The 27,562-nt window shown below is 47.4% G+C and overlaps 2 protein-coding genes across 3 annotated transcripts in view; both read right to left on the bottom strand.

The window, feature by feature from the left end:
- Positions 1 to 1,277: 1,277 nt before the first annotated feature.
- Positions 1,278 to 17,492, bottom strand: AKAP8 (A-kinase anchoring protein 8). 2 transcript variants are annotated; one of them, XM_082836648.1, is made up of 15 exons: positions 17,431 to 17,492; positions 15,299 to 15,337; positions 13,845 to 13,877; positions 13,053 to 13,329; positions 12,120 to 12,603; positions 11,483 to 11,612; positions 11,194 to 11,240; positions 9,771 to 9,804; positions 7,749 to 7,836; positions 5,860 to 6,001; positions 5,397 to 5,490; positions 4,827 to 4,957; positions 3,560 to 3,655; positions 1,722 to 2,076; positions 1,278 to 1,679 (listed from the first exon to the last, which is right to left on the bottom strand). In XM_082836648.1, the coding sequence occupies exons 1-15, from the start codon at positions 17,447 to 17,449 to the stop codon at positions 1,552 to 1,554; spliced, it is 2,097 nt and encodes a 698-aa protein (XP_082692774.1). In that variant the 5' UTR covers positions 17,450 to 17,492; the 3' UTR covers positions 1,278 to 1,551. The 2 variants fall into 2 exon arrangements, with proteins under 2 accessions (XP_082692774.1, XP_082692773.1); XM_082836647.1 differs by having other exon boundaries at positions 1,278 to 2,076.
- Positions 17,493 to 17,910: 418 nt separating this feature from the next.
- The window catches only part of AKAP8L (A-kinase anchoring protein 8 like), a gene marked incomplete at its 3' end in the record, with an annotated part of 29,958 nt that continues 20,306 nt past the window's right edge, over positions 17,911 to 27,562 (bottom strand). Inside the window, exons 13-14 of the mRNA XM_082836650.1 lie at positions 18,350 to 18,445; positions 17,911 to 18,228 (exon numbers count right to left, since the gene is read on the bottom strand). Of these exons, the coding sequence (XP_082692776.1) occupies positions 17,911 to 18,228; positions 18,350 to 18,445 (414 nt within the window). The remainder of the gene's footprint in view (positions 18,229 to 18,349; positions 18,446 to 27,562) is intronic.

Below are 27,562 nucleotides of genomic sequence, written 5' to 3'. Positions count from 1 at the left end.
CAAGGGAATTCCCTGGTGGTCCAGTGGTTAAGACTCTGCACTTCCACTCCTGAGGGCGCAGGTTCAATCCCTGGTTGGGGAACAGAGATCCCGCGTGGTGTGGCCAAAAAGAAAAAAAAAAAAGCAGTTTCATAGTTTTCTTATCCTTTTTCAGGCTACTGATGGTCAGTGCCACCATTCTGGCCTCAAGAGAACAAGCTTCAAAGGGCACGCATAACCTGTGACTAAGCCACATCTGTGCAGTAAAAGGAACAATGTTTAGAAAAGATTCATAGGCACCGGTTTCTTCTTACTAAGCAGTTTATTTGTTTTTAGTTCTAACATTGACTTTTTCATAAATATTCATCTCACATCTCCAATAAGGCTCCTTGAGAGCAGTGCCCATATCTAATTTTTATCATGAATTAGCACCTGGTACACAACAGATGCTCATCAAGTATTCTGCTACCTCTTTCCTAACAATTTCCCACTGGCCAATGCTTCCCCAAATGTGACAGTTCAAAGGTTTATAGGAAAACAGACCCAGCGGTATCATTTCAAAAGGGAGGTATCTTTCAATTCTTTTGATTATATGAAAGTATAACTGTTGCTTACTACCCTTTAACACATGCTGGCTTTTCTTTCTTACAGATTCAGAAACTTCCAAAGCAACAGTATTTATCTAAAATAAAATGTTTATTCATTTTCCACGGATAGTATCTATGTATGGCAATTTATACTGGTTTTCCATTCATGAGACATCAAATTTTCTTTTTAAATATATTTAAGTAGAAGTAACTCAATTTAAAGAAAAACAAAACCAAAAAAACCCTGAAGTAATGCAGAGGTGGAACACAAATGAGGTAAAACATTGTAAAGGTGATTCACCAAGGACTAAAGATTGGGAAACAATGCCCTGGGCAAAGTGTTCCCATTCTTGAGGGGTAAGTAGGTATGCTTCTAATGGTGCAGGTGTGTCAGATTCATCAGGCCTTTGAGAGTTCAGTGATGTGACAGGATCAACATCGCATGTTAACAAGATTCTGCTACATCTTGTGAAGGAGGACCACATACCATACAGTGTACCACAAAAGCAGAGATCAAAAACTGAAGCCAAAGCAAATTCATGAAACTTAAAAAAAAAAAATCCTTTATAAAGCAAGATATATCCTAGTACTGAACTGCTCCCAGACCAAAAAATAATACGGGGCGGGGGGGGGGGGGGGGGGGCAGGGGTGTTGGTGGTTGTGGTGGTGCATTCAGCCACTGGCTGTATTTAACAAGCAAAGTGTCACCAAAATCTACTTATCCAACTTTTATTATTCCAACTACAGTGTAAAGAGAGATGTCACAGCCACTTGTGGGAATGTACAGCTTCTGCAGCCTTCAAACCAAGGCAGAAAGCCACGCAACTCTTAAGACAAGCCTGTGAGGTACACTTTTCTGAAGGAAATGGCTGGGTCTCTTCACCAAAATAGTATTCCAGCATCATATACCCTAGTACTGCTTATAAACCAAAGAAGAAAGAACAATGCATTATATAACACATCCCCTGAAACAGGGAGAGGAGGATCATTCTGTGGGAATAGCATCTTTGGACTCTGCATCAGTTTGTTCCACTTCGGCTTCTGCAGCAGCTTGGACAGGAGCAGTGACTGTCAAGGTGCCTTCCGACTCTGCTGCCAGGGTTTCCACTTCACCTCCAGCCTCAGCAACTTCACCCCCAGCCTCAGCAGCTTCACCTCCAGCCTCAGCAGCTTCACCTCCAGCCTCAGCAGCTTCACCTCCAGCCTCTGCTTCAGTGTTGCCCTTCTCAGGTGCCATTCCACAGGGTGCCTCCGCTTCCAGCTGCTCTCCAGGGTGGGGACCACTAGTGGTCTCAGCTGTGTCCATAGGGCCTTCCCCTTGCGCCAGCATTTCACTGCTTTTCGGGGTAGGTGCTCCTTCCCCATCTACTGCCCTCACTGCTGCCGTAATCACCTCAGCTAAGACCTCGGCAGCTACCTCCTCCGGCGTCTCTTCCTTATCCTCACCTCCTAAATTGTCATCTCCTTCTATTTCTGGATCAACGGCTTCACTGGTGAAAGGATCTTCACCCTGGCCAAGAAGAGGAAACACAGGTTAGTGCAGTCTAAAGAACTGTCCAAATGAGAGACTGAGGCTCAGGTTGCTGGGAGTTTATCTTTTTATAATGGGCAGAGTCAAGAGAAACCTTTTAAATCACACCAGGTGAGTCAATCCTACAGCTGCTCAGAGCCCACAGACTCAGAAAAGACATCTCAGAAAAGCTTCACCAGTACTATTTTGCACTTATTATTCAAGCATGTAATGGTGAGGAAAGGTTTAAAAGACCTAGGCTTTCTTAACCCAATTAAAGAAAAAAAAAAAAGCCTCATTTTAACAGGAAGTTAAGGCTCTTTCTTAAGTTTCGATTAAGCACTCAGCCCAGGCATGAAGGTTATCCCCGTTTTACAGAGAAGGATATGAGACTTAAAGATCGTTAACTTGCCAGGTCACACAGCCATTAAACATCAGTCCGGATTCAATCCAAGTGTGCCTCTCTCAGAAGCTGAATTTCTCATGAGCATATGCTAAAACTATGTCTAGTTTAGAAAAAGTAAACTAAACATTATCACTAGCAGATTAGAAAACGTGTTTTAAAATACGCTGTTTAGAGAGTTCCCCCGATGGCCTAGTGGTTAGGATTCTGGGCTTTCACTGCCATGGCCCAGGGTTCAATCCCTGGTTGGGGAACTGAGATCCCGCAAGCCGCAAGGTGGGACCCAAAACAAAAACAAAGACACTTATTTAGAAGCTTGAGTCTACAGCTGACTCCAGGAACTTGAAGTCTGTTTAAGCCACAAAGTGAACACTGATCAGTTACGGTTCTCAAGCCGCTTATTTAGATTCTATCCCTTTACGGTTGAAATGAACTGTCAAACACTGAAGCAGTTAACAACTGAGAGGAGGGCAAACACATCCTAGTCAGGTTATGCTGAATCTTAACTCCCAGCCCTAAACGCTGAAGTCATGGGGCCGAGCACTTAGCAAGATATGTTTCCCAGGGAGGAACCAGAGACTCTTCCAAGCAGCCTCCTCGCTAGGGTGCCCTCTTTGGGATTTTTTTCTTACTCTGCTCCTGCTACTCCGTAGTATGGCACCACTGGCTCTTCCCTCCCCCTCGTTCCCCATCTCATTGTTGGTTGTCTCTGCCCGCAAAACCTTGTTTTTAGCTTCTACCTGGACAATATCATTTACTTTGGTTTGTTGCTTTGTTTTGAAGCATCTCACCAGCGTTTTGCTTGGTATTTTATGGATAGTCAGGGTTTCTCATGGTGAGAGTCAGCACCATCACACAGATTAATCAAGTAGGACCAAACTCCAGAATTCCCAGGCAAGCAGTGAGTCTCAGGAAATGCGCAGTTGTGGAATCCCAAGCCCGATACATTCCAACATCTCTCAATTCTTCAAAAGACTCAGAAATGCCAAACACTGCACTCTGGATATAATTCCAAACCCACAGTTAGTTCATCCTCCACCTCAAAAGCTCTTCCCATCTACTGGACCCCTGAGCACAAACCTTGAGGTATTTTTCCAGCATCTTCACAATATGTCTGTTGTTCAAAACACTCTTAGCCACATGGAGACTTGTTTTCTTGAACTGTTCAGCAGCCAACTACAAAGGGAATCAAACATGGGCTTTTGAAAATGGCGTGCATAGAGAAGCATGAGAACACATCAGCCTGGTTACACTCAGCTGCTCTGAGATTAGTCCTATGCAGAGAGACAACTAACATCTTTCTTCACTATGGTAAGTCCCCAAGTGCTAGGCTCCAATAATGAAAGAAAGAAGGCACTGGAGAGGCACCGGAACTGAGATTGTGAAATAGTGTAGAAAAGTCTGATAATCTCGAAAGACAAAAGCACAGGCACACGACTGATGTATACTATGTGCACAAGCAAGGATGAAATAAGAACATTTACAGACCAGAAGCTATGTGGACTCAGAAGGGGAAAAGGGCAAGCTTTTTCTTCAGTTTTTTGAGTTTTATTGACTTTACAAGTAAATTCTAGAGCAAAAGTCTGAAGGCTGCAACCATTTGACTTTTCTAGAGCTTGACACATTCATATGAAAATCCCATATTTGTACAGTGGTTTTGGGCTGATCTTTAATAATACCAGGGGACGGGTGGGCACGTAGCTCCAATTTGGTAGTCAGGGTAAACCAACGATAGACAGAGATGCTCAACCGGGGCTTGGCGAGCTACAGCCCACAGACCAAACGTGGCCACACCCATTCCTTTACTTATGGCCTTTGGCTGCTTTTGCCCGTCAGCAGCGGACTTGAGGCGTTAGGCAGGCTTTAGGCAGAGACCTGATGGCCTTCAAAGCTGAAAATATTTACAATTTGACCCTTTAAAAAAAAAAAAATTGCCAACGCCTTGAGCTAAACATTTAGCCTCAGGCCCCATCAGCTAGTAAGGATCAAACCAGTCCTTAGTCCTGGGTCCCCTAGGCCATTCTGCTCTGAGTGGCCCTCAGCCTCAGCTTATAAGAAATCCAGTTTTTCAGCAACTGGGGAATTTACCCGTGTGGTTTACAAAGAACATTCTCAACCCAGGAGAACTGCAGCTACTGGATTTAGTCAATCTCAAGCAACACATTTTTCTCACGTTTTAATAGAAACTGGGGTGCATTTTACAACCACCTGATGAAATGATGGACTTGATGGTATATGGCAAAAGCCCCTAAAGATGTTAGCTTCCCCGTAAGAGACAGAAAGTTCAGAACCCCTCCCACTAGCAGCCAGGACTGCCTGCCCCACCCAGCATCAGGGCGGCACTCACCCGGCGGTTGTGATTGTGGTCGACAGAGTGCAGGTGCCGCTGGAGGAGCTGGGGCTGCGCAGGGATCAGCATGTCACAAGCCAGGCAGTGAGCTGCCTCTATTTTCTTGAAGAAGTGCTCCTGGCCAATCCCTGTTGACAAAACCCAAGTCTTGTGGGATCTGGGACAGCATGCAAGTGATGCTTTCTTCCCACTTACTCCCCATCAAGGCCCACATTTTCTCCCTGTAGCCCCTCTCTAAGTTAGGACAGTTAGGACAGAATCTAAGACGGGCATCACCTGCCCTCCAGAAGGAGTATGGAGACAGACAAATGGCCTCTACACCTGGCAACTTTATACTTAATTTTTCTCATTCTTCTGGTCCTTTCTCTTCGAAGGAGAAAAAAACATCAGAGTGCTTAATGTCACTCCAGTAAGCTGCCTGTAGAGGTGTCATCTGCATTAGGCCACACTTGAAGGCTTCTTTCCCCTGCTAAGCGCCCCTCCCACTTGTCTTCACGTCACATGCTCAACCACCCCGAGCTGGGCTCTGTGATTTGGAATAGCACACACCCCGGGATCACAACTCACCTTTGAAAGGATCTGGTTTTGGTTTTGTGGTTTCCTTCTCCATCAGTTCCTGACGCCGCTTCTCAATTTTCTTATTCCTGTTTACAATGTATTCCTAGAGAGGTTGTGAGATGGCACCAAAGGAAATGAGGAGAGGGTGACACATGTGGATATTTTCCAACTGCACCAGACGCAGCCCCCCAAGGGTGACTGCCAAGCCCATGGGGGGCAGTGACAGCCTTATCTCAGCTGCTCCAAGGAAGGGAAGACAGCTATCAGAGCAGCTCCATGGGCAGAATTAGTGGGAACTACAATGACGGGAGCTCTCAGTTGTCCCTCTGACTTCGGGACTTGTACACTGCTATTCTGGAAAACGAAATCTTGACCAAGTTTAGGCCTCTTATTTCCCTTCCCTTCTCTGTGAGGGATCTGACCCTTGCAGGATCACTGGGAAATGCCGTGATGGAGGCCAAGCGTGATTTACCTGGAGGAACTCCACCGTCTTGTCAGGCAATTTGGTACTTATAAACCGCAGTGTCTCTTTGTGAAATTTGCTTTGCAGATGCTTCTGGATTTCTTCATCTTCAAAGCTACGAAACTTGCACACGGAACAGGCAAACTGAATCCTGGAGAAGGAAGACAAAAAGAAAAGCGGTGATGCACAGATAACCAACTCATCTCTGCTTAGAACTGAAATGGAAATGGGAAAGCAATTTCTGAATTAAGTCTTCTGACTTGTCACACACAGGGTGTCAGAGTAGCAGTTACCCCAAGTTTCCCCACCTTAAGAATGAGAGTACAACCTTGCAAGTATTTCAGGAAAATGATTCACGTAGCACTTTACTACCTTACCACTCTTTTTGGTCCAAAGGCTCACAAGAGAACAGCCAAAGGTGGAGACTTTTCAGAACTGTGAGCTCCCTAAGTCTCCAGCCCACTGCTCTGGGGGCCTAGTACCTAACTTCATAGCTTCTCAGATGTCTCCTTCTGCAGCCACTCAGAAGATACAAGGCAACCCCGATTTAATACAACAGAGGAACTCCCGAAGACCTCACACAATTCAAAACTCACATATCCTAAGATCAATTCTCCAATGGGACTCAACGTAAAGACATCACAATCAAGTTCTATGAAGGAAAACTGAGGCTTCTTGTGCGCTTTCAAAATCTCACCAAATGCATGCATGCTGTACGGCAAGGGGAGAGCACGCTACAGACCCCCAAACCCCCACAGTGGGGTGCTGCTTCCCTCAGCTCTGCTCCATTTGGGGTGTAATAGCACAGGCCCTGGGGCACTCAGGAGTCCTCCCCTGCCGACTTAGAGATCTGCTGGCCCCCAACGCCTGCCTTCTGATCTCTGGACAAGTGCCACAAGACACTCTTGCCTTTGCAGATACCCCCGAAAGAGGAGTGAAGCATCTCCCAGGCCCTATGTGCAGGACTCTCGGTAAGCTACCAAGGAAATACAGGGTTCCTACTTCCCTGCTGCAACTTTACCTCCCCCATGACAATTTCCCCAAGTTTCTTTGAGGATCTTCAGTCACTAGGGCAGTCTAAAGATTCCTTTAAAAAAGTCATCTCAGTTCCCATGTGGCATGAAAACAGATCTAATATAGCTGTCATTTTATTCATCTGTTTAAAAACAAGGATTTCAATGAATTCTGTGTAACACTTGGAACTCCTACTTTTCAGTTCCTGGCTTTCCAGCCTCTACTGTTAGCTCTTTCGCTAAGCATTTCTTTGCACAGGGAAACCACTACCCCCATTTAAGCCTCAAGGGCAAGGGTTCCCTTCCAAGTCATCAAGAGAACCTGTGCATAGAGACATGACCACCTGTGGTCATGGGCCTCATCAACCACGCACTCACGTGGCCACCTGTGGTTTACGGGGAGAGGCGCATGGTATGGTCACAGCACACAGCCCTTTGGGGTTTGCACTTTTGCATTTTTTTCTATTTAGAGACAAAATCTTGAAGGTAGCAACTATACATATATAATCGTCACGTCAAACTCCACAGGTGGTTTGGATTTATGTGGACGAGGGACCCAAAGCACCTTCTTGGCAGCTATGCTGAATGAACTTCACCTGTCTGGGATGACAGACACAAGCCAGGGGGCAAGGGAACTCCTCACAGCCCTGCAGGAGGGCAATCGAGAGCCGCCAGCTGGGAATGTGAGGCCACACAGACCCACCAGCAAGAATAAGATTCAGTGTGTTTCCCAAGTTTTGTCTCCCATCGACCTGACTTGGATTTCCTGACATACACCTGGAGTCAGAAGATCAAACCAGGCGCCCCCCTGCATTGTGGAGTGATGACAGATGAGCTCAGGGGAGTCTTGACAGTGCTCACCTCCCACCTCGCCTGCCTCCTCACCTGTCAGCTGCTCGGTCTCTCATCCTGTCTCTCCTCCTTTGCTTCTCCCTCCTCTTCTTCACTTCATCATCCTCATCGTCCTTCTCTCCTGCAACAGAAAAGTTCCTTCGAGACACTCTGAGGAGCCTGCAGATGAGCTGAGCACCAGGGCCTTGAATGGGGGCCACAGTTCGGCCACCATACCCCATGCCCTGCCACGGCCTCCACACATGGCGGGGGCAGGACACCCTGAGGTACCAAAGGGCTGTCAAAGGCTCCCAACAGGGGTGGCCTTTGATGAGAACCCTCAGTAGTTCCCAAGGGAGTCACCTCACTCCCCCCATGGTCTGATAAGGCTGGCATGGGCCAGGGACATGGCCCGCCCATCCCACTCACACCATGGCCCACCTGCTCTCTGTGTCCTTCCCTATCTTGCTTTTCTAATCCAGCACCCTACAATTGGGTCTTCTCCCAATGTTACTTAAGGAGAGAGAGAAGCAATTCTTCCCAGATAAAGAGGCAGCAGCTGGAAGGCCTCAGAAAATAAAGCAAGCCACTCTACTGCCCTCCGTCCCACCTCTAGGTGGACCATGACAACTGTCCCATTGGCCTCCTCTGAACTAGGGCCTCAGCAGGTCTGACAATCCCTGGTGGCCCAAACTCTATCTTCCACTCACAAAAACCATCAATCTAGGGCTTTCCCAAGAATATGTGGGAAGCAATCCCAGAAATAAAAATGGGAAGAGACCAACTGGTCCTCCGTCCATCCCGTGGGGCCAGTGTGGGAGCTCCTCTGAGAGCTGTGCAGCCCAGAGTCCCAGCATGAGGCGAGGCCAGGCCAGGTCACCGCGGCTCAGGGCCAGGGCCAGACACTGAAAAAAGGTTGGATAAGCATCTGAACTGTAACCCCTACCCCTGATGCCAGTCACGAGACTGTCCCACGAAGATGGCGACCGGCGTGCGCTGCTCAGAAGCCTCTCAAAAGGGCGTGTGGGATATTTGGCAAGAGGTCACTGCCTGAAACTATTACTGCTGTTTAATAGCAAAGTCATCCCGGGTAGGTAGCAGGACCTGCGCGCAATAAACACGTCACCTTTGCTTTAGCATTTACCCCGCTGCATGAGCTGCAAAATGCTCTCTGTGGTCCCATGCCATAAACGTTAACTGCCTCAATAAACAGGGCAGGAGGACCTCAGAGGGTTGGCTAAACCTGAACGTATGAGAGAAGGAGCATCTAAGCCAGGGGCCTTCAGAATTTATGGGAGCAGAGTCACACAGGAGGCAGCCTGTGATTCTTAGGGGAAACCAGCTATGGACAGACCCATGGGAACAGGAAAAGAAACAAGCGGCTGCTTCTCCACATCCCCCTGAAGGGCTTAACACTGCTCTGTTCTTGCTGCTTATTTTGGTCTCTTAGGTTTCCCTCGCTCGAACTGGTGAGATCTGCTGAGCAGTGACTGCCTCTGGAGGATCTGGGCCTGAGTGTCCCGACAGTCCCCCCCCCTTCCCGAGCTCCCCACCCAGGCAGGTGTCTGAACTCTGCCCCATGCCGTGCCAGTGTCCCCACCACAGAGGCTGAGAGCATGGCCCTGGCCTGGCAAGCAAGGGAACTGTGGACAGAATGAAGCCCGGGAGAAAACAGGACAGGGACGTGCACTGGCCAAGGGGGGAGCAGAGAAGACAAGCTGGAGGGCGCCTTTTCTTTTCTCTCTTGCATTTCTGAGACTCTCCCTTCCCTACCACCGCGAGCTATTGCAGACACCCAGAGATGAGTTACCCCCTGCCTCTGCAGCCTGCACTGAGCGAGGCAAACAGACCTGTCTCCAGCAAGTGTTGCTCCAAACTCCAAGGCAAAGCCTCAGGGTGACTGGCATGGCTAAGGCCCACCTTGCAGGCAGGGCCCCTCTTCTTCCCTGAGCCACAAGCCCCTCCACCCAGGCCCTGGGCTTGCTCAGAAACCCAGCCCGCCTGGGCATTAGGCAGTGAGTGCAAGGTAGCTGGGCAGACACAGGAAAGCTCAAAGGGATGCTGGGTGATGCCTACCTCTCTGCCTCCCGGATTCGAAGAATTCGTCCTCCTAAAAAGGCACAAAGTCAGACCGTGAGGTGGAATTTCTAGAACTCTCCACGACCAGCCCAGCACCCTGCCACCACCTGGTGGTCGCTGTGCCACCAGGAACACGCCCAAAATGTGTCAGGACAAGTTCCACGGCCATGGGATGGAGCCTGAGTGTCCTCTCACTAGTCCTGGTTGCCTTCTGAGATTCTGTGATGATGACTAACTTGCTTTTTTATTAAAGACACAGTCCAGCTTTTAGTTCTTCCTAAAGCTAGAGAACTACCTCTGGCAAGTGAACGGTTCTGCACATGGGAAGACCAAGAGCCCATCCATCAACTGTGTTAAGCAACCTCAATTTGTAGGAAGCTAGTTCCTGCACTCTTTAATGAAAATGGGCTTTATGAAGTTTCCCAGCTACTTGTTTACGTTATAACAAGCCAGGTATAGATAAAAACGACTCATCTAACTGAAAACTGAAACCGAGGCCATTCCTTAGACATTAAGCTAAAGATTAAATTAGCAATCAGCAGATATGCAGAGATTTTCAGACTCAAGATCTAAGCAACCTAGACATGGAGCAAGCAAGACCCTCAGAAAAGTTGAAAATTCACTGTATCCTGCCCCTTCCTCCCCTTCCCCAAACTCGTCTGACCATCAGAAGCACCTGGATGAAGCCTTCATACACCCAGATTTCCAGGCCCTACCCCAGACCTGGATCAGAATTTGCAGGAGGTGGCGAAGGCTTGCTCCCCAGGTGCTTGTGCATGGTCCTGGCTAAGAGCCAGCCTTCAACACCCATCTCCCATGACTGGTTTTGAGAGTTGAATGACAAGGATGCAGCTCAGCACCAGCACAGAGCTGGCAGCAAATGAGTCTTCGGCGCTTGTTTGAAAGCCTCAGCCTACACAGCCACTGCAGTTACCACGTGTATAGCTAGGCACATCACTGCGAGGACACAGGTATGGCTGGGGAGAGGGCTGGGAAGGTCTTCAAGAAAAGAAGGATTGTTGCAAGTGGAAAACTCTTAGAAACCTAGCTGCAAATCTGATTATTAAATCTACTCATGAGGACTTCCCTGGTGGCACAGCGGTTGAGAGTCCGCCTGCCGATGCAGGGGACACGGCTTCGTGCCCCGGTCCGGGAAGATCCCACATGCCGCGGAGCGGCTGGGCCCGTGAGCCATGGCCGCTGAGCCTGCACGTCCGGAGCCTGTGCTCCGCAACGGGAGAGGCCACAACAGTGAGAGGCCCGCGTACCGCAAAAAAAAAAAAAAAAAAAAAATCTACTCGTGAGGTAGAGTTGAATCTACCACAGCAGCTGTTTCTGCCTCTTTGTAAGGAAGACACTAAAGTAAGGAAAAAATCCCACACTAGAGACACTGGAGGTTGATGAGTAAAGGCAAACTTACACCCCTGAATTCTTCATCTCCTGACCGGAAGTCACCAGCTCCATCATCTACCAAACACAAAGGAATAGGTAAAGTCAGCACCTCGGCAGCTGGCCCACTCCCTGTTTTCACCTCCCAAACTCACTGTCCAGAGTGACTGCGCTTGTCCTGACTACAGTGGGGATTTTGAGAGTGCAGGTGACACAGACAGCCCTTGAGTTCCTGTGTGTCCCCTGTCCAGACAAGCAGGCAGAACACCAAGCATGCAACCGACTCATACACAGCTGGGCCTACTGGCCCCAGGGCATACCGTTTTCAGAAAAATCTCCTTCACTGTCAGCCCGGGCTTGTTTGGTGTCTGGCTCATCGTAAATCTGCAACTGCTTCCGTTTCCTGCCCAAGCTATCTGGGCCGCAGCGATCAAACTCTCTCCGCCTAGGCTACAGACAAAAGCATATTCCAATGCATTGCTTACTCGGACGGTTAACATACCCCAGAGAAATGAAGAACAAAGAGGTTGTAAGATCAGAGAACAAGGACAGAAAAGGTCTTTTCAGAAAGCAAAGAAATACAACATGGTTGGACGCCCCCACCCCAACCAAAACACAAAAATTTTATGCTGAGTGAAAGAACCCAGACACAAAAGGCCAAGTATTATATGACTGCATTCATATGAAACGTCCAGAAAAAACAAATCTACAGAGACAGAAAAGTACATTAGTGGCTGCCAGGGGCTGGGGGAGAGAACGGGGAATGACTGCTAATAACAGAGGTTTCTTTCTGGGATGACGGAAACGCTCTAAAATTATGTGGTGGTGAAGGATGCACAATTCTGTACGTTTTTACTAAAAGTTGAAGTGCATTTTAAAATATGAGTGAATCTTAACAGACAAAGCTATTTAAAAGGAAAAGCAAATAAGGCAGATGAGAACTTGGCAAGGGCATACCCGATCTCTCATCCGGGTCTGTGACCGGCCACATCCGTAGGGCATAGAGCTGTCATAACCACCTGCCCCCTGCATGCCCATCACGCCAAAGTCAGGGGCCATGGACTGGGAGAAGAGGGAAGGTGGAGGCCTGCTGGCGGAGGGGCCTCCCAGGCCCCGCCCACCCACATAGTTCATTTCCGTCCATGGAGCAGAAAGAGGCTCAGAAGAGGCTGCAGGTGGCATGAAGGGGTCGCTGCGCATAAAGGTGCCAGGGTTGCTGCGGTCCTGGAAGCGGCCCTGGCCTCGGCCCCGCATGAAGTCATCGAGGGAGCCCCGCTCACGGGCTGGGTCCCGACAGTCACTGTACTGACCACCAAAGCCACCATTGCGGTCGGGCCCCAGGTCAAAGTCATAGTCGTAGCTGTAGCTGGGGCGGTAAGGATTGTGCTCGGGCAGGCAAGGCCTGGAATCATAGGACTCGAACGACTGGAAGCGGAAGGAGCTGCAAAGAAAGCACAACCCATCACCACACTGTCCGGGCACCTCAACGCCTCCTGCAAAGCTGACTTCCCTATATTCAGAACAGCAAAGCCAAACCACCACGCATCCCTCCTAAATGCTCAGAAAATAAAACAGGCCAAAATCCCTTTCAAACACTGTTGAAAAGGAGCCTGAAGCCCTGGCCACAGGAAGGGAGAGAGTCTGCTAGGCGCCTGATACAGAAATAAGGAGTCTGGCGTAGTTTAGCTAACAGTCATGCCCTAAGCCCCACCACTCAAGAAACCAGCAAGTCCTATTACATGCCTCGGCCCCAACAATGGCTCAAATTATCTATCCTACACTCAGGAGGGAGCTGGGGAAGAGCCCTCCCTGGAAGAGCAGGTGCCCACTCCCGTCTACACAAAGCTGGGCATGCGGGATCCCCCGGGAAGGGCTCAGGTCTATAATCACCTCTCCCGGTCCTGCATGCCCTCCCCACTGCCGCTGCTCCCGCCCCTGCCTCCTTCCTTGGACATCATGTCCAAACGCTGGTTGATCTTGGCAATGAGGGAGTCGGAATTGTCGGTGCACGGCTCTGGGCCATAAGAAGCCATATGCATGGCAGGGCCCCCAGGTGCCAGGCCATCACTGGCCTTGGTGGCCTCCCATGAGGCTGGGCCGTAGCTGTAGGTTGCTCCTGTGGTGACGCTGGTGTTCTGGGCACCATAATAATTGTAGTTTTCATAACCTGACAGAGGGAAGAAAAACTAAATCAGATCTCAGCAGCCACAAGGCCAGCCCATGGTGGACAAGTCTGGGGAGGAGCACCCACTGCCCACGGAGAAGGAAAAGGGTCATGGGTCCAAGTGCTTCTGGCATTACCCCAACACTGCCAAGAGGCAGCAGGAGGAGGGCAGGGGCACGGCCTCAACTCTGAGCAATGGGTTTTCTATACCAGATCCTAAGACTTGCTTCTCATCCAAAGCGAGAGCCCAGGAGCCAGCAGTTGGGACTACTGACGGACCCACCAAAGAGCTGCTGCTCCCAGAATACAACCACAACTCTCCCCACCCCCCATATCCAGCAAGTTCCCCTGGAGGCCTGCCCCCCAGCCCTCCTCAACACCTCAGGCCCAGTCTGTTGAGCCTTCACAACAGCTGTGAGCACGTCTAGGAGTGAAGTTGGGGATCCCTGCACCCCAGCCTCTCTAGGTAGCTGATCGGAGGCCCACTCACCCACCCATGGACCCCCAGAAGGGCCTACCTTGCCAACTGGCCACACCAGTTCCATATGCACCTTAGAAGAAACAAAAACATACGAGTTTTGTTTGCAAAACAAAGGCATCTGAGACACATCCCCTCCCCCCACCACAGCCGGGTGCTGAAGAACAGTTATCGCCTCATCCACTATGCACAGGCCAGGGTTGAGGGTGGCTATGTCAGTGCTCCAGGAGGCACCCTTGGCTGCCCATTATGGCCAGGAAAGGCTGCAGTCCACTAGCTGTAAAACTCGTTTCCTACAGAGCACTCAGCGGAGCACAGTCAGGGCTTCTCTCCTAAGCAAGCCTGATCTCCTCCATTAGGGCAACAGAAAGGACACAGCAGCCTTTTTCCAGGAAGCTTGTCCAGTGTGGGCCACCAGCCAAGAGGCCGCCCAGGCCAGGTCCCTAGGTAGAGAGCCCTTCTAAAGTGCCAGTTCTCACCAGGAGGCAGAACTAAGGCACTGCCAACAGCACGGAGAGTGCACTGGTGGAAAATCATGTCCCTAACTCAACTGAGCAAGGGGTCGTCATGTGCCTGAATAACACAGACCTCCTCCTGGGAAACTCAGTGATGGGCAGAAAAGTCACCCTGCTCCCAGTGGTGCTAGAGCCAAGCTCCAGGCTCAGAAAACAAAGTAAACCCTTATCCCATGCCCTGGAACAGATGCTGGCAAAAAGAAGAAAACCTCGCCCACCAAAAAGCACATTCTGGTACTTCACACACACTTAGCACCATGATATAGACTCACAAGCAGGGTCAGCAAACGGGCCAAATCTAGTCCATAGCCCAGTTTTTGTAGGGCCTGCAAGCTAAGAATGGGTTTTATGTTTTTAAATGGTCAGGAAAGAAAAAAAAACATAATCAAAAGAATACTTCATAACATACGAATTTTGACAAAAGACACATCATTTACACATTTGTCAAAACTCATAGAACTGTTTAACAGAGTTAACATTAATATAAACTCTAGGCTATAGTTAATAACAATACATCAACATTGCTTTATAAATTGTAACATATAAGGGAACTGTACTGGGGTGAAGGTAGGGGGAGTGTATGGAATTCTATGCACTATCTGCTCAATCCTATAAACCTAAAGCTACTAAAAAATAAAGTCTATTAATTATAAAAACCTTTCGTTATACCCTCGGCTATTTACTTAGAATTAAACAACAAAAGTTGTTAAAAGAAAGACTATTCCGCAACACATGAAAATCATACGATATGCAAATTCCAGGGTCTTTAAGTAAATATTATCGGCACACTGGCCTACCTACTTGTTTATAAACTGTCTATGGTGGCTTTTGCACTACAGAGACCATGTAGCCTGCAAAGCGCCCCCAAATTTACTATCTGGCCCTTTACAAAAAAGGTTTCTTGGTCCCAACTATGTCATGCTGGTGCTGGGGGGTGGGTAGCCCATGCCTCCCCGAAAAGCAGGTCCATCCCACTTACCCTGGGTGTTGGTAGGTCCAGCACTCCATGCCCCATAGCCTGTGAACAGATCTGTGAGTTAGGGTCATATGTGTCATACCAGAGAACAAGTGCTTCTGAGATGCTCTGAGGAACATAAAAGAATCTCCTTGAAGGAGTTCAGTGCCAGCCTTACAAGAAGGCAGCACAACCACAACAAGGTCTCCTTAAATGTCATCCCACAGCTGGGTTTTGCATTATCACACTCCACCTGCCTGAGGTCAAAACAGAAAAAAGAAGAGGTGGATGGGCTTCTGGGACAGTTGTGTCCATTGCCTGATGAGGGACCTTGACCTAAGCCTCAACCCGCAGCTGAGGAAGACACAGAACCAGCCACCAGCTAGCTCATCATTAGGACACAGTCCCCCGCCCCCACCCCAAGCAGCCATAAGTATCCCACAACTGAGAACAAACTTCGAAACTCTGGAGACAACAGCTGTGCCTCTCTAGGCCTCGCTTCTGTGTGACTCTGAACCGTACAATGCTCCGCTGGGCCTTGAAGTCCCAGGGCTTCAGCCTGGCCCTAAGGCATCAGACTGCACTCCTCTCTGTGGTGGCTCCCTCTGCCCCTCCAGACATTCCCATGATAGCATCTGTCTAGCCCTGCTTCATCTGTGTCCCTGGAGCCTGGCACAGAGCTGGGCACGGGCAACCATTCATACCTGTCAAACGACTTCACCTTTACAAAGCCTCCTCTCTCTCAAATACAACCTTTCTCTCCTACCAGGACAACCCAAACCACTGAGTGCCTAGTGTGTGTGTGTGTGTGTGTGTGTGTGTGTGTGTGTGTGTGTGTGTGTGTGTGTGTGTGTGTGTGTGTGTGTGTGTGTGTGTGTCCTCTCCAAGCTAAGGGCATGCATAAAGCAGAATTACTACTAGCTGAAAACTCTGGTAGGGAGGCAGGTAAAGAAGAGTGAGATCCAGTCACACTGCAGAAAAGACAGGAGTACCAGGTAGAGCCACAAGCACACCATGCACCTCAGGACCTCTCTGCTTCTCTGCAATTCCTGCTGCTGGCCTCCTGCTAATGCTGCCACCTTTCAAAACATGCGCCTTCGCTGCGGCAGCCATGATCAGATCGCTTACTTCTCGAACCTCATACACCTGAATAGGGATCTGCGCCGGGTCAAGCCCAACCCTGCATATTCCAACTGTTCCCTGCGGGCAAACGCGGCTTCCAGCATAGAGCAAAGGCCTCCCAGGAGGCTCAGATTCCAAAGACTGAGAGCAGATCGCCCAAGAAGGTCCGTCCTGCCGCAGGCCCTAAAACCCAAGTGAGTAAGGGCACGTTCCCTCTCACACAGCCCCTCTGGCGTTTCCAGGCCACCACAAAGGATTGCCTTAAGGAAAGCCCCCAATCTGTCACGACCCCAGAGCTCATCGGGTTTCCAAGCTTTGACCAAGATACCCCGCATCTGACCCTTAAATGTGTCGTCCCCGATCTGCACGAGCTAGGTCCGCGGTAGGCGCCCAGTGAGGCTAACCACTGCAGAGGCCGCACTAGGCCCCGCTGCTCTGCACCGCGGGCCTGGCGGGGTCCAAACCTGCGCCGCCCATACGGCTTCCGGGACCGGCGCCCCAGATCACGTGTGCCGCGCGGAGACCCCAGCCAAGCCCCGCAGGTCCCCGGACAGGCCCGACGGCCCGGAAACAGGCAGCGGTTCCACCTCGGCTCCCGGCCGAAGACCCCGCGCCCCACAAACTCGCGCCATAGCTCCGCCCCCCGGCGCCGCCATTTTGTGGCGTCTTCCAAAAGGGACAGCAAGCCTGCTAGCGGCGAGGATCCGCAGGGCCCGGCCAACCCCGCCGGGGTTAAGGAACTGAAACTGCCCCAACCGCCTCAGGCGCCCCCCGAAGCCCGCCGCAGCGTCGGCACGCCGAAATCTGCCAACTTCCTCAGGCCCTGTCGGCCAATCCGCACGCAGCGCCCCGGGAGCGACGGGGCCGAGATCCAATAAGCTGCGCGCGCGCGCCCCTGCCGCCTCGCCGCAGGGCCGGACTGCGGTAACCGCGCTCGGGTGTAGTCCCCGGCCCGCAGCCCTCTGCGTGGCGGTGGCCCTGCCGCCCGGGCACCACCTGCCGGTCCCACCCCGCACTGAGTTACCCACACTAACCTCCGTAGCCCTGCTCCATGTCTTCAGCTCGGCCCGCCAGCAGCTCCTTTTTCTAAGCCACCACAGGACGCATGCGCTCAACGCACTTCCCGCCGTCCTCTACTGGTAGACCAGACGCATGTGTCACCCCTTCCACGGGCTACCATTGGCTGGAGTTCACAGCGGGACCGCCCTTACCACCCCAGCTGGCCTTCCGGTTGTTGTGGATCGGTGTTCACAGCACCCTGGGAGTTTTGGTCCGGACCGCGGTGCCTTGCTGCTGGCAGGCGTATCCCTTCTCCTCCCCGCCAGTGCGCAGGCGCAACCCACCCCTCCCGGGCCCCACCCGCAGGCACACACAGCCCAGCGGCTAGGTGCCGACACCCGCCCACGGGGACCGCGCCGCACATAGACAAAAGAGGAAGAGGTAAGATGGGAAGAACTTTATTAGACTCGGCTTGCAGCCTCGGCCACGCGGGCCCCGCCCGCCCCGGGCCCGGGTCATGGAGCGCCCCCCCCGCCCTCCTCGTCGTCGTCATCAGCCTCCACGTCCAGGCCCGGGATGCCTCGGATCTGGCGCTCCAGCGCACCGCCCAGTAGGGGCACGGCCGCCTCTTCGTCTTCCTCGGGGGGCGGCGGTGGGGGCGGGGACGCGGCCCCAGGGGCCGGCTCCGGGGGCACTGGGGGCTGCGCCGGCGCGCCCTCTGCACCCTCCGCGACCCCTGCCGCTTCGACCAGCGCCCCCTCATCCAGGGCACCGCCCTCGGCCTCCTCCTGTTCCTTCTCCTCCTCCGGGCTGTCGGTGAAAGGGTTCTCGCCCTGCGGAGAGGGGCGCCATACTGAAGAAAGGGAGGACCCGCGGGGCTGGGGCCGGGACCAGGACCAGGGGCTGGGGCCGGGGCCGGGGCCGGGGCCAGCATGCCAGGGGCGTGCAGCTCACCTTCAGATAGCGCTCCAGCTTCTTGCTGATTAGCTTGTTGTTGAGGATGCTGCGAGCCACCATGAGCGAGGACTTCTTAGACTGCTCCATCATGAGCTACGGGCAAGGCAGGCAGGGCTGCAGAGGCTGCCCCAGGTATCCAAAACTCCCCACACCACCCCGCCGGATCGGGCAGAGACCACTCACACCCGCACACCTCTCCACCTCGGGGCCCAGCACCGCCAATGACTACTACCAGATTGCGTAGTTCTGTAAGCACACCCTTGGGTACAAGCGTGGGTCCACTCTACAAGCATGGAGCCACGACCCGATTTGATCTTTGCTCAAATGCTCCATCTTTCCATACCATACTTACTGTATGTAACTGATTACAGACATATGTCTTTACAGCTGTACTGCAGAAATCTGATTTGCTTACTTAAAAATTATAAGCAGCAAACAAATAAAAAAACCTACTAAAAACCAAATGTGCAACACCTAACAAGGGGGCAAATGCCCTAAAATGCATGGAACTCTTTAGGATAAACAGGGAGGATATAAAAGCAGGAATACGAATGTCAAACAGTGTATTTTAATGATATACATCCTTTTAATCCATAGGATTCCCAGGAGGAAGAATTATACCCCCAAATGTAAAGGTTGAAAAGAGACACTTATACTCTGTTGGTGAGAGGCTCAACTGTTTATTTTCTGGAAATCAGTTTGATGGAATATATCAGAAGTAAAAATTTCTCAGTAATTCCTTCCCAGAGTCTAGCCTAAGTTTAAAATTGGAAACATGCATGCACATTGATTGCAGTAGTGAAAAATTGGAAAGCACCTTAATGTTCTTCAGTGGAGAAGTGGTTAAGTAAATCAAACATTCAAAAGAACCCCATGCGGTCCTTAAAGTAGGGCTCAGGGACAGTGTGCACAGCATTCCAGAGCCTTTCCCTCTGGGAGGATTTATACCAAAATGCTACATGATTTTCTCGGTGGTGAGAATGAAGGCAACTCTTACTTCCATCATTAATGCAAGTAATGGTAATGCAAGTATAAAGCCATAAACAGGAAAAACAGGTAAAGCTATTTTTGGAGGAGTGGGGAAGCTGATCTCCAGGACCTCTACTCTACCCTAGCCACTCTATTATCACATTTCAGAAAATCATCTCACTTTCTGTTTCTACTCCCTTTCCCCACCTTCATCTTCTTTTCCTTACATATTTTTCTCTACTACTTGGGGAAAATATTAATAGCCCTCATGCATGCTGAAAATGAAACAAGTTAAAGATACACAAAAGAAAACTGCCTACATATTGGTTTGTCCTTGTGGGGAATAAAAGGGATAACTGGTTCCAGTCACAGGTGTAGTTGTGGGTACTTTAAGGTTTGGCACACTTACAAGGCTGTAGTAGAAATAGATATCCCATGGATATTAAACGTTAAACTATGTGTTATCTGCAGAACACCCAGTCTCAATGTGCACACCGCTGACTACAGCTACAGAAGCGTTCCTTTAGCTGTGACCCAATTTACTCTGGATAAGAGCAAAAACGGTTCACATTCCATTATTTTTAAAGTTACCTGCTGTTTGCTTTCATTATTTTTGCTACACTCATTATATTTGCATTTAAATGTTTTAGGCAACTTAAGAACGAATGTACAAGATGCAGTAAAAATGAATTGCTTGGGCTTCCCTGGTGGCGCAGTGGTTAAGAATACACCTGCCAATGCAGGGGACATGGGTTTGAGCCCTGGTCCGGGAAGATCCCACATGCCGCGGAGCAACTAAGCCCATGCGCCCCAACTACTGAGCCTGTGCTCTAGAGCCCCTGAGCCACAACTACCGAAGCCCATGAGCCTAGAGCCTGTGCTCTACAACAAAAGAAGCCACTGCAATGAGAAGCCCACGCATGGCAACGAAGAGCAGCCCCTGCTCGCCGCAACTAGAGAAAGCCCGCGTGCAGCAACGAAGACCCAACACAGCCAAAAATAAATAAATAAAAATTTAAAAAAAAAATGAATTGCTTGATATCCAGTACTTCATGTATATCAAGCACAGCAGTAAAACAAAAAAAAAAACCATATATTTAATTTTTTCTTAAGTTTTTTTTTGCTTTTGTGATTTTTTTTGATGCTTGACTAACGTGCTGTAAAAATAGTTAACATGGAACTTGAGATGATGGCTTTTTTAATGTCTTATGAGATTTTCATGAACAATTCAAGCGTAATTGTTAAGAACACGTGTATTAAGTTCATGTTAAGTGGAAAAAAAGTTTTATGAACGGAAAAAAAAAAAGATGCACAATTAGGATACTATTCTCACTCGCCAATACATTATCCTCCTCCCTTTAGGTGCACAGATGGACACACCAGAATGTCTCCCAACTGAAGCACACTTACAATGTTTTCAGATTTTTGCTACAACAACCACATACCACATACTAGCAGACCTTATAAGAAATACCAAAGGAGGTTCTTCAAGCAGAAAGGAAGTGATCCCAGACAATAATGCAAATCCACATGAAAGAACAGTAAAGGTAATTATGTAATTACAAAAAACACTACAAATGCAATATGTTTTCCTGTCTTCTCAACTGGTTTAAAAAGGGGTTGTATAAAACCATACATATATTTAAATATTAAAAATATATATAGTTGTAAATACATATAAATAATTGTATTGTTTGGCCTGTAACACAGAAATGTAATATATTTGCCAATAATGGCACAAAGAAGGTTGGGGGAGTAAAATTGTATTGGGCTAATAAGGAAATGACTGTAGATGGTAACTTCAATCCACAGGAAGAATTCAAATGAAGAGAACCAGTAATGAGCAATAAGGCCAATATAACAAAAACTAGAAATATGTAACTGCTCTCCTTTCTTCTGTCAGCTTCCTTAAAAGACAAATTATATAAAGTAATAATTACATTGTATTACATTATTGGGTTTGTACCACATACAGAGGTACTACTTTACATAACAAAAACCTCCTATGTAGAGAGGTACATAGGAGTAACTTAATCTCACTGAAATTAAGTTATTGTATCTAAAGGAAAACTTAAAAAGTTAATATGTACAAGGTAAGGCCTAGAGAAACCACTAGGAAAATAATTCCCCAAAATGCAGTGCAAAAAAACCATTAAAATTAAATGTTATACTAAAGAAATACTTAATACAAAGAAAGCAGTAAAGCGTGAATAGAAGAATGATGTAAATCTAATAATATCAACAATAATGTTAAATGTGAATGAATTAAACAATCCAGTCAAAAGACAGAGACTGTCAAACTGGATAGAAAAACAAGATCAAATTATATGCTATTCATAGGAGATACACTTTAGATCCAATAGATTCAATAAATAGAAATGAAAAGGATGGGAAAAGATATACAATCATCAACCATAAGAAAAATGAACTGGCTATACTAATAGCAGACAAAATAGAGTGTTAAAACAAAAAATGTTACTAAGACAGAAAGGGACATTTTATAAGGATAAAGGGTCACTCCATCAGGAGGATATAACAATTCTAAGTATAGATGCACCTAACAACAGAGCACCAAAATACATAAGACAAAACCCGGCAGAAATAAAGGGAGAAACAGACAATTTAACAATAGCTGATATCCCACTGTCAATAATGCATAGAACAACTTGGCAGAAGACCAACAAGGAAATAAAAGGCTTGAACAACACTATAAAACCAAACAAGCATAACAGGTATCTATAGAACACTCCACACAGCAAGAGCAGAAAATCCATTCTTTTCAAATGCACAAGGCACAGCATAGGCCATACACTAGGCCACAGAACAAACTTCAGTAAATTAAAAGGACTGAAATAATAGAATGTATATTCTCTGACCACATTGAATAAAATTAGAAATCAGTAACAGAAAGGAATTTGGGAAATTCAGAAATATGTGAAAATTAAATGACACACTGCTGAATAACTAGTGGGTCTAAGAAAAAGAAATCAGAGGGAAATTAGAAAATAACCTGAGATGAGTGAAAATGAGGACGTGACATGCCAAAAGTTATGGGATACAGTGAAAGCAGTACTCAGAGAAAAAATTATAGCTATAAATGCCTACATTAAAATAGAAAAAAACGGGCTTCCCTGGTGGCACAGTGGTTGAAAGTCCGCCTGCCGATGCAGGGGACACGGGTTCGTGCCCCGGTCCAGGAAGATTCCACATGCCACGGAGCGGCTGGGCCCGTGAGCCATGGCTGCTGAGCCTGTGCATCTGGAGCCTGTGCTCCGCAACGGGAGAGGCCACAGCAGTGAGAGGCCCGCAAACCGCAAAAAAAAAAAAAAAAGAAAAAGAAAAAAACCTAAGCAAGCAGTATATTGGAGTAGAAATTAATGAAGCAGAGGACAGAAAAACAGAAGAGGAAAAAAAAATCAACGAAGCCATAAGTTTATTCTTTTTAAAGATCAACAAAATTAACAAACCTTAACAAGACTGACCAAGAAAAAAACAAGACTCAAATTACCAGTCAAAAATGAAAGAAGGGGGGGCTTCCCTGGTGGCGCAGTGGTTGGGGGTCCGTCTGCCGATGCAGGGGACGTGGGTTCGTGCCCCGGTCCGGGAGGATCCCACATGCCGCGGAGTGGCTGGGCCCATGAGCCGTGGCCGCTGGGCCTGCGCGTCCGGAGCCTGTGCTCCGCGGCGGGAGAGGCCACAGCGGTGAGAGGCCAGCGAACCGCAAAAAAAAAAAAAAAAAAAAAAAAAAGAAAGAAGGGGACTACTGACATTACAGAAATAAAAAGGATTATAATGGAACACTAGAAATAAATGTATGCTAATAAATTGGATAATAGATGAAACAGACATATTTCTAGAAAGACACAAACTACTGAAACTGACTCAAGAAGAAATAGAGGGAGTTCCCTAGTGTTCCAGTGGTTAGGACCACTTGGCACCTTCACTGCTGGAGCCCAGGTTCAATCCCTGGCCCGGGAAGTAAGGTCCTGAAAGATGCGTGGTGCAGCCAAAGAAAGAAGAAGAAACAGAAAATCTAAATAGACCAATAACAAGTAAAGAAATAGAATTAGCAATGGAAAAAAAGCAGCTACCCACAAAGAAAAGCCCAGGTCCAGATGGCTTCAGGGGCAAATTCTACCAATTTAATACCAATTCTTCACATACTTCCAAACGAGGGAAAACTTCCCAACTCATTTTTTGAGGCCAGTATTACTTTGATACCAAAACCAAAGACATCACAAAAAAACACAGATGAATTATCTCTTATGAATACAGATGCAAAAATTCTCAACAAAACATCAGCAAAGCCAATCCAACAACATATAAAAAAATTATACACCATGACCAAGTAGGATTTTTCCCAGGAACACCAGGCGTGGCTTAACAACCCAAGTTAATGTAATATACCATACCAATAGAATAAAAAACAAAAGCCAAATGAGCATCTCAATAAATGCAGAAAAAGCATTTGACAAAATCCAATATCCTTCCAGAATAAAAACACTCAACAAGATACGAATAGAAGGGAATTCAGCAACCAGAAAAAGGGCACCTATGAAAAATCCACAGCTAACATCGTACTTAATGGTCAAAGACTGATGCTTCCTCCCCTACCAAGATCAGGAACAAGAAGATACTTCTCTTCAAAATTGTGTTGGATGTTCTAGCCAGGGCAATTAAAGAAGAAAAAAAAATATTAAACGGCATCCAGATTGGAAAGGAAGTAGTTAAACTATCTCTATTTGCAGATAACTGATCTTATATATAGAAAATGCTAAGGAATCCACTAAACTATTAGAATTAATAAACAACTTCAGTGAAGTTACGGGATAAAATATCAACATACAAATATCAATTGTATTTTGATACACATACAAAGAACAACCCAGAAATGGAATTAAAGAACACAATTCCATTTATAATAGTATCAAAAGAATAAAATACTTAGGAATAAATTAAGAGCCCCAAAAGTGCAAAACTTATACACTGGAAACTATAAAACACTGTTGAAAGAAATTAAAGAAGATCTAAATAGATGCAAAGGCACCCCATATTTACAGACTGGAAGACTTAATACTGCTGAGATGGCAACACGCTTCAAATTGATACAGAAATTGAATATAGTCCTATCAGAATAACAGCTGGCTTCTTTGTAGAAACTGACATGCTGGTCCTAAAATTCTTGGAAGCTCAAAGGCACAATCTTGAAAAAAAAGGAACAAAAGTTAGAGGAGTCACACTTTCCGATTCTTAATCTTACTATGAAGCTAAAGTGTGGTAATGGCATAAGAATATAGAGAACAAAAGAATAAAGAGTCCAGAAATAAATCCATGTAGCTATGGTCAACTGATTTTTGACAAGGGTGCCATAGTGAAAATGAGAAAAAACAGTCACAGGGAAAAAGTAGTTTCTTCTACAAATGGTGCTGGGACAACTGGAAAATCACATGGAATAGAATGAAGTTGAACCTTACCTTATACCATATACAAAAATTAACTAAAATGCATCAAAGATCCAAAATTATAGGAGCCGAAACTGTAAAATTCTTATTGTAAGAAAACATAGGGGGGCTTCCCTGGTGGCGCAGTGGTTGGGGGTCCGCCTGCCGATGCAGGGGACGCGGGTTCGTGCCCCGGTCCGGGAAGATCCCACATGCCGCGGAGCGGCTGGGCCCGTGAGCCATGGCTACTGAGCCTGTGCGTCCGGAGCCTGTGCTCCACAACAGGAAAGGCCACAGCAGTGAGAGGCCCCCTGCGTATCGCAAAAAAAGAAAAAAAAAAAAAGAGAAAGAAAACATAGGGGAGCTTCCCTGGTGGTGCAGGTTAAGAATCCGCCTGCCAATGCAGGGGACACAGGTTTGAGCCCTGGTCTGGGAAGATCCCACATGTCGCAGAGCAACTAAGCCCGTGCGCCACAACTACTAAGCCTGGGCTCTAGAGCCCGTGAGCCACAACTACAAGCCTGTGCACCACAACTACTGAAGCCTGCGTGCCTAGAGCCCGTGCTCTGCAACAAGAGAAGCCACCGCAATGAGAAGCCTGTGCACCGCAACCAAGAGTAGACCCCGCTCGCTGCAACTGAAGAAAGCCTGCGAGCAGCAATGAAGACCCGACGCAGCCAAAAATAAATAAATAAATATTTAAAAAAAAGAAAAGATAGGGGTAAATCTTTGTGACCTTTTATTTGACAATGGATTCTTAGATATGATACCCCAAGCACAGGAACAAAAGAAAAAAAATAGATAAACTGGATTTCATCAAAATTAAACTTTTGGGGCTTCCCTGGTGGCGCAGTGGTTGAGAGTCCGCCTGCCGATGCAGGGGACACGGGTTCATGCCCCAGTCCGGGAGGATCCCACATGCTGCAGAGCGGCTGGGCCCGTGAGCCATGGCCGCTGAGCCTGCGCGTACGGAGCCTGTGCTCCGCAACGGGAGAGGCCACAACAGTGAGAGGCCCGCATGATGCAAAAAAAAAAAAAATTAAACTTTGTGCTGCAAAGACACATTAAAAAGGTGAAAAAAAACAACCCACAGAATGGGAGAAAATATTCGCAAATCATATGCCTGATAAGGTACTTGTATCTAGAATACATAAAGAACCCTCAACTCAAAAAGACCACACAATTAAAAAATAAAGTATCTGAACAGACATTTCTTCACCTCTAAGAATGTAGACAGATGGCCAACAAGCCACTGAAAAGATGCTCAACATCATTAGTCAGTTATCAGGTAAATGCGAATGAAAAATACAACAGATACCACTGCATACCCACTAGAATGGCTGGAATCAAAAAGTCAGATAATAACTAGTGTTGGTGAGATATGAATAAATCAGAGCTCTCATATATTGCTGATGGGGATATAAAATGGTACAGCCACTTTGGAAAACAATCTGGCAGTTCCTCAGGAAGTTAAAATGTTACTATTTGACCCAGATATTCCACTCCTGTCTAAAAGAAATGATAATACATGTCCACACAAAAACTTGCATCATAACAATTATCCATAATAGCCAAGAGGTAGAAACAATCCAAATTCTAAAGAATGAATAAACCAAATGAGGTATGTGTCCATACAAGAGAATATTTTTAGGCCAAAGGAATGAAGTTCTGACACATTCTACAATATGGAAGAACATTGAACATACGCTAAATTGAAGAAGCCGATCACAGAAGACCACATACTATGTGATTGCATTTTTATGAAATGTTCATAATAAGCAAATACATGGAGACAGACAGATCAGTGGTCGCCTAAGGCTGGAGGAGCATGGGGGTTGGAGTGATAGCTAAAGGGTATGGGTTTCTTTTTGAGGTGATGAAAAGGTTCTATAATTGACTGTGCTGATAGCTGCATAACTGTGAATATTATTAGAAACTACTGATTTGTACACCTTACATGGATGATCCGTATGGTATGTGAATTGTATATCAATAAAGCTGTCACCAAAATAATAATAATAATTAGAAGCTTTTTATTCACTTCTAAGTCTGGAATTTTAAAAAATATAGTGTTTATATTGAAACTATCTCTATAAACTAACTACTTCTGGTGTCTTCAAAGTAACTTTTATCACCCTTCCAATCCCCTCTACAGTTGCTGGTTGTTACAGCTGTTCTTTTTTTTTCCAACTTGCTTTAGAATCAGTTTTGAGTTTATTTTTTGCTAGCTATCATTCATTTCATCCAGATTTTCCAAGTTTTAATACCATGCACTGTCCAGCCTCTACAATCTGCTCTCTGTTCTCTTTTGGTATACCCCTTTTATCAGCTCCCAAACCAAGAATCTCACCTTGGCAAGATCCCTACAGCTTCTCTGCTGCCAAAGCCCACGGACATTTTCCTTATCTTTCCATATCTCTGAATTGCATATGCCAATCCCAAATCTCCTCAACCACCCAAGCCAGATCTCTAAACCCATCCCACTGTTGAGAATCACTGCACTGAGAAAGACCAGCGATGAATCTGATGGGCATGGAAAAAGGTTGAGAAATGCTATTTCTTATACCATTTTGCTGCTATTATCTGCTCATAAATCCCATCAGCCTCCTCCAGGTGATGGCACCCAAGACTCTCTTTCTAGCCCAGACCGGGTCCTGAGCCTCTCAGCTCTTTCCCTACTGCAAAGCCCCACCACCCTCACTTGATCTCTAACAGACACCTCTAACCTAGGATGTCACCCATTCAACAACAAAAAAACCCCACCTACTCTGGCTTCTGTGATAGGCACTGGGAATACACT

Source organism: Leucopleurus acutus (genome assembly GCF_964270905.1).
Source record: "Leucopleurus acutus genome assembly, chromosome: 3".
Classification (NCBI taxonomy): Eukaryota; Metazoa; Chordata; class Mammalia; order Artiodactyla; family Delphinidae; genus Leucopleurus; species Leucopleurus acutus.
Note: the sequence above shows the minus strand (reverse complement) of the source record. Positions and strands in the feature narration are given on the sequence as shown.

What these genes read in the sequence shown, in the direction of transcription:
- AKAP8 (XM_082836647.1), bottom strand. An exon ending in AGACGGTGGAGTTCCTCCAG is followed by an intron (nt 5,491 to 5,859) that starts GTAAATCACGCT and finishes CAACCTCTCTAG; the next exon opens with GAATACATTGTAAACAGGAA. An exon ending in TGCTGGAAAAATACCTCAAG is followed by an intron (nt 2,077 to 3,559) that starts GTTTGTGCTCAG and finishes CTTCTTGGCCAG; the next exon opens with GGTGAAGATCCTTTCACCAG.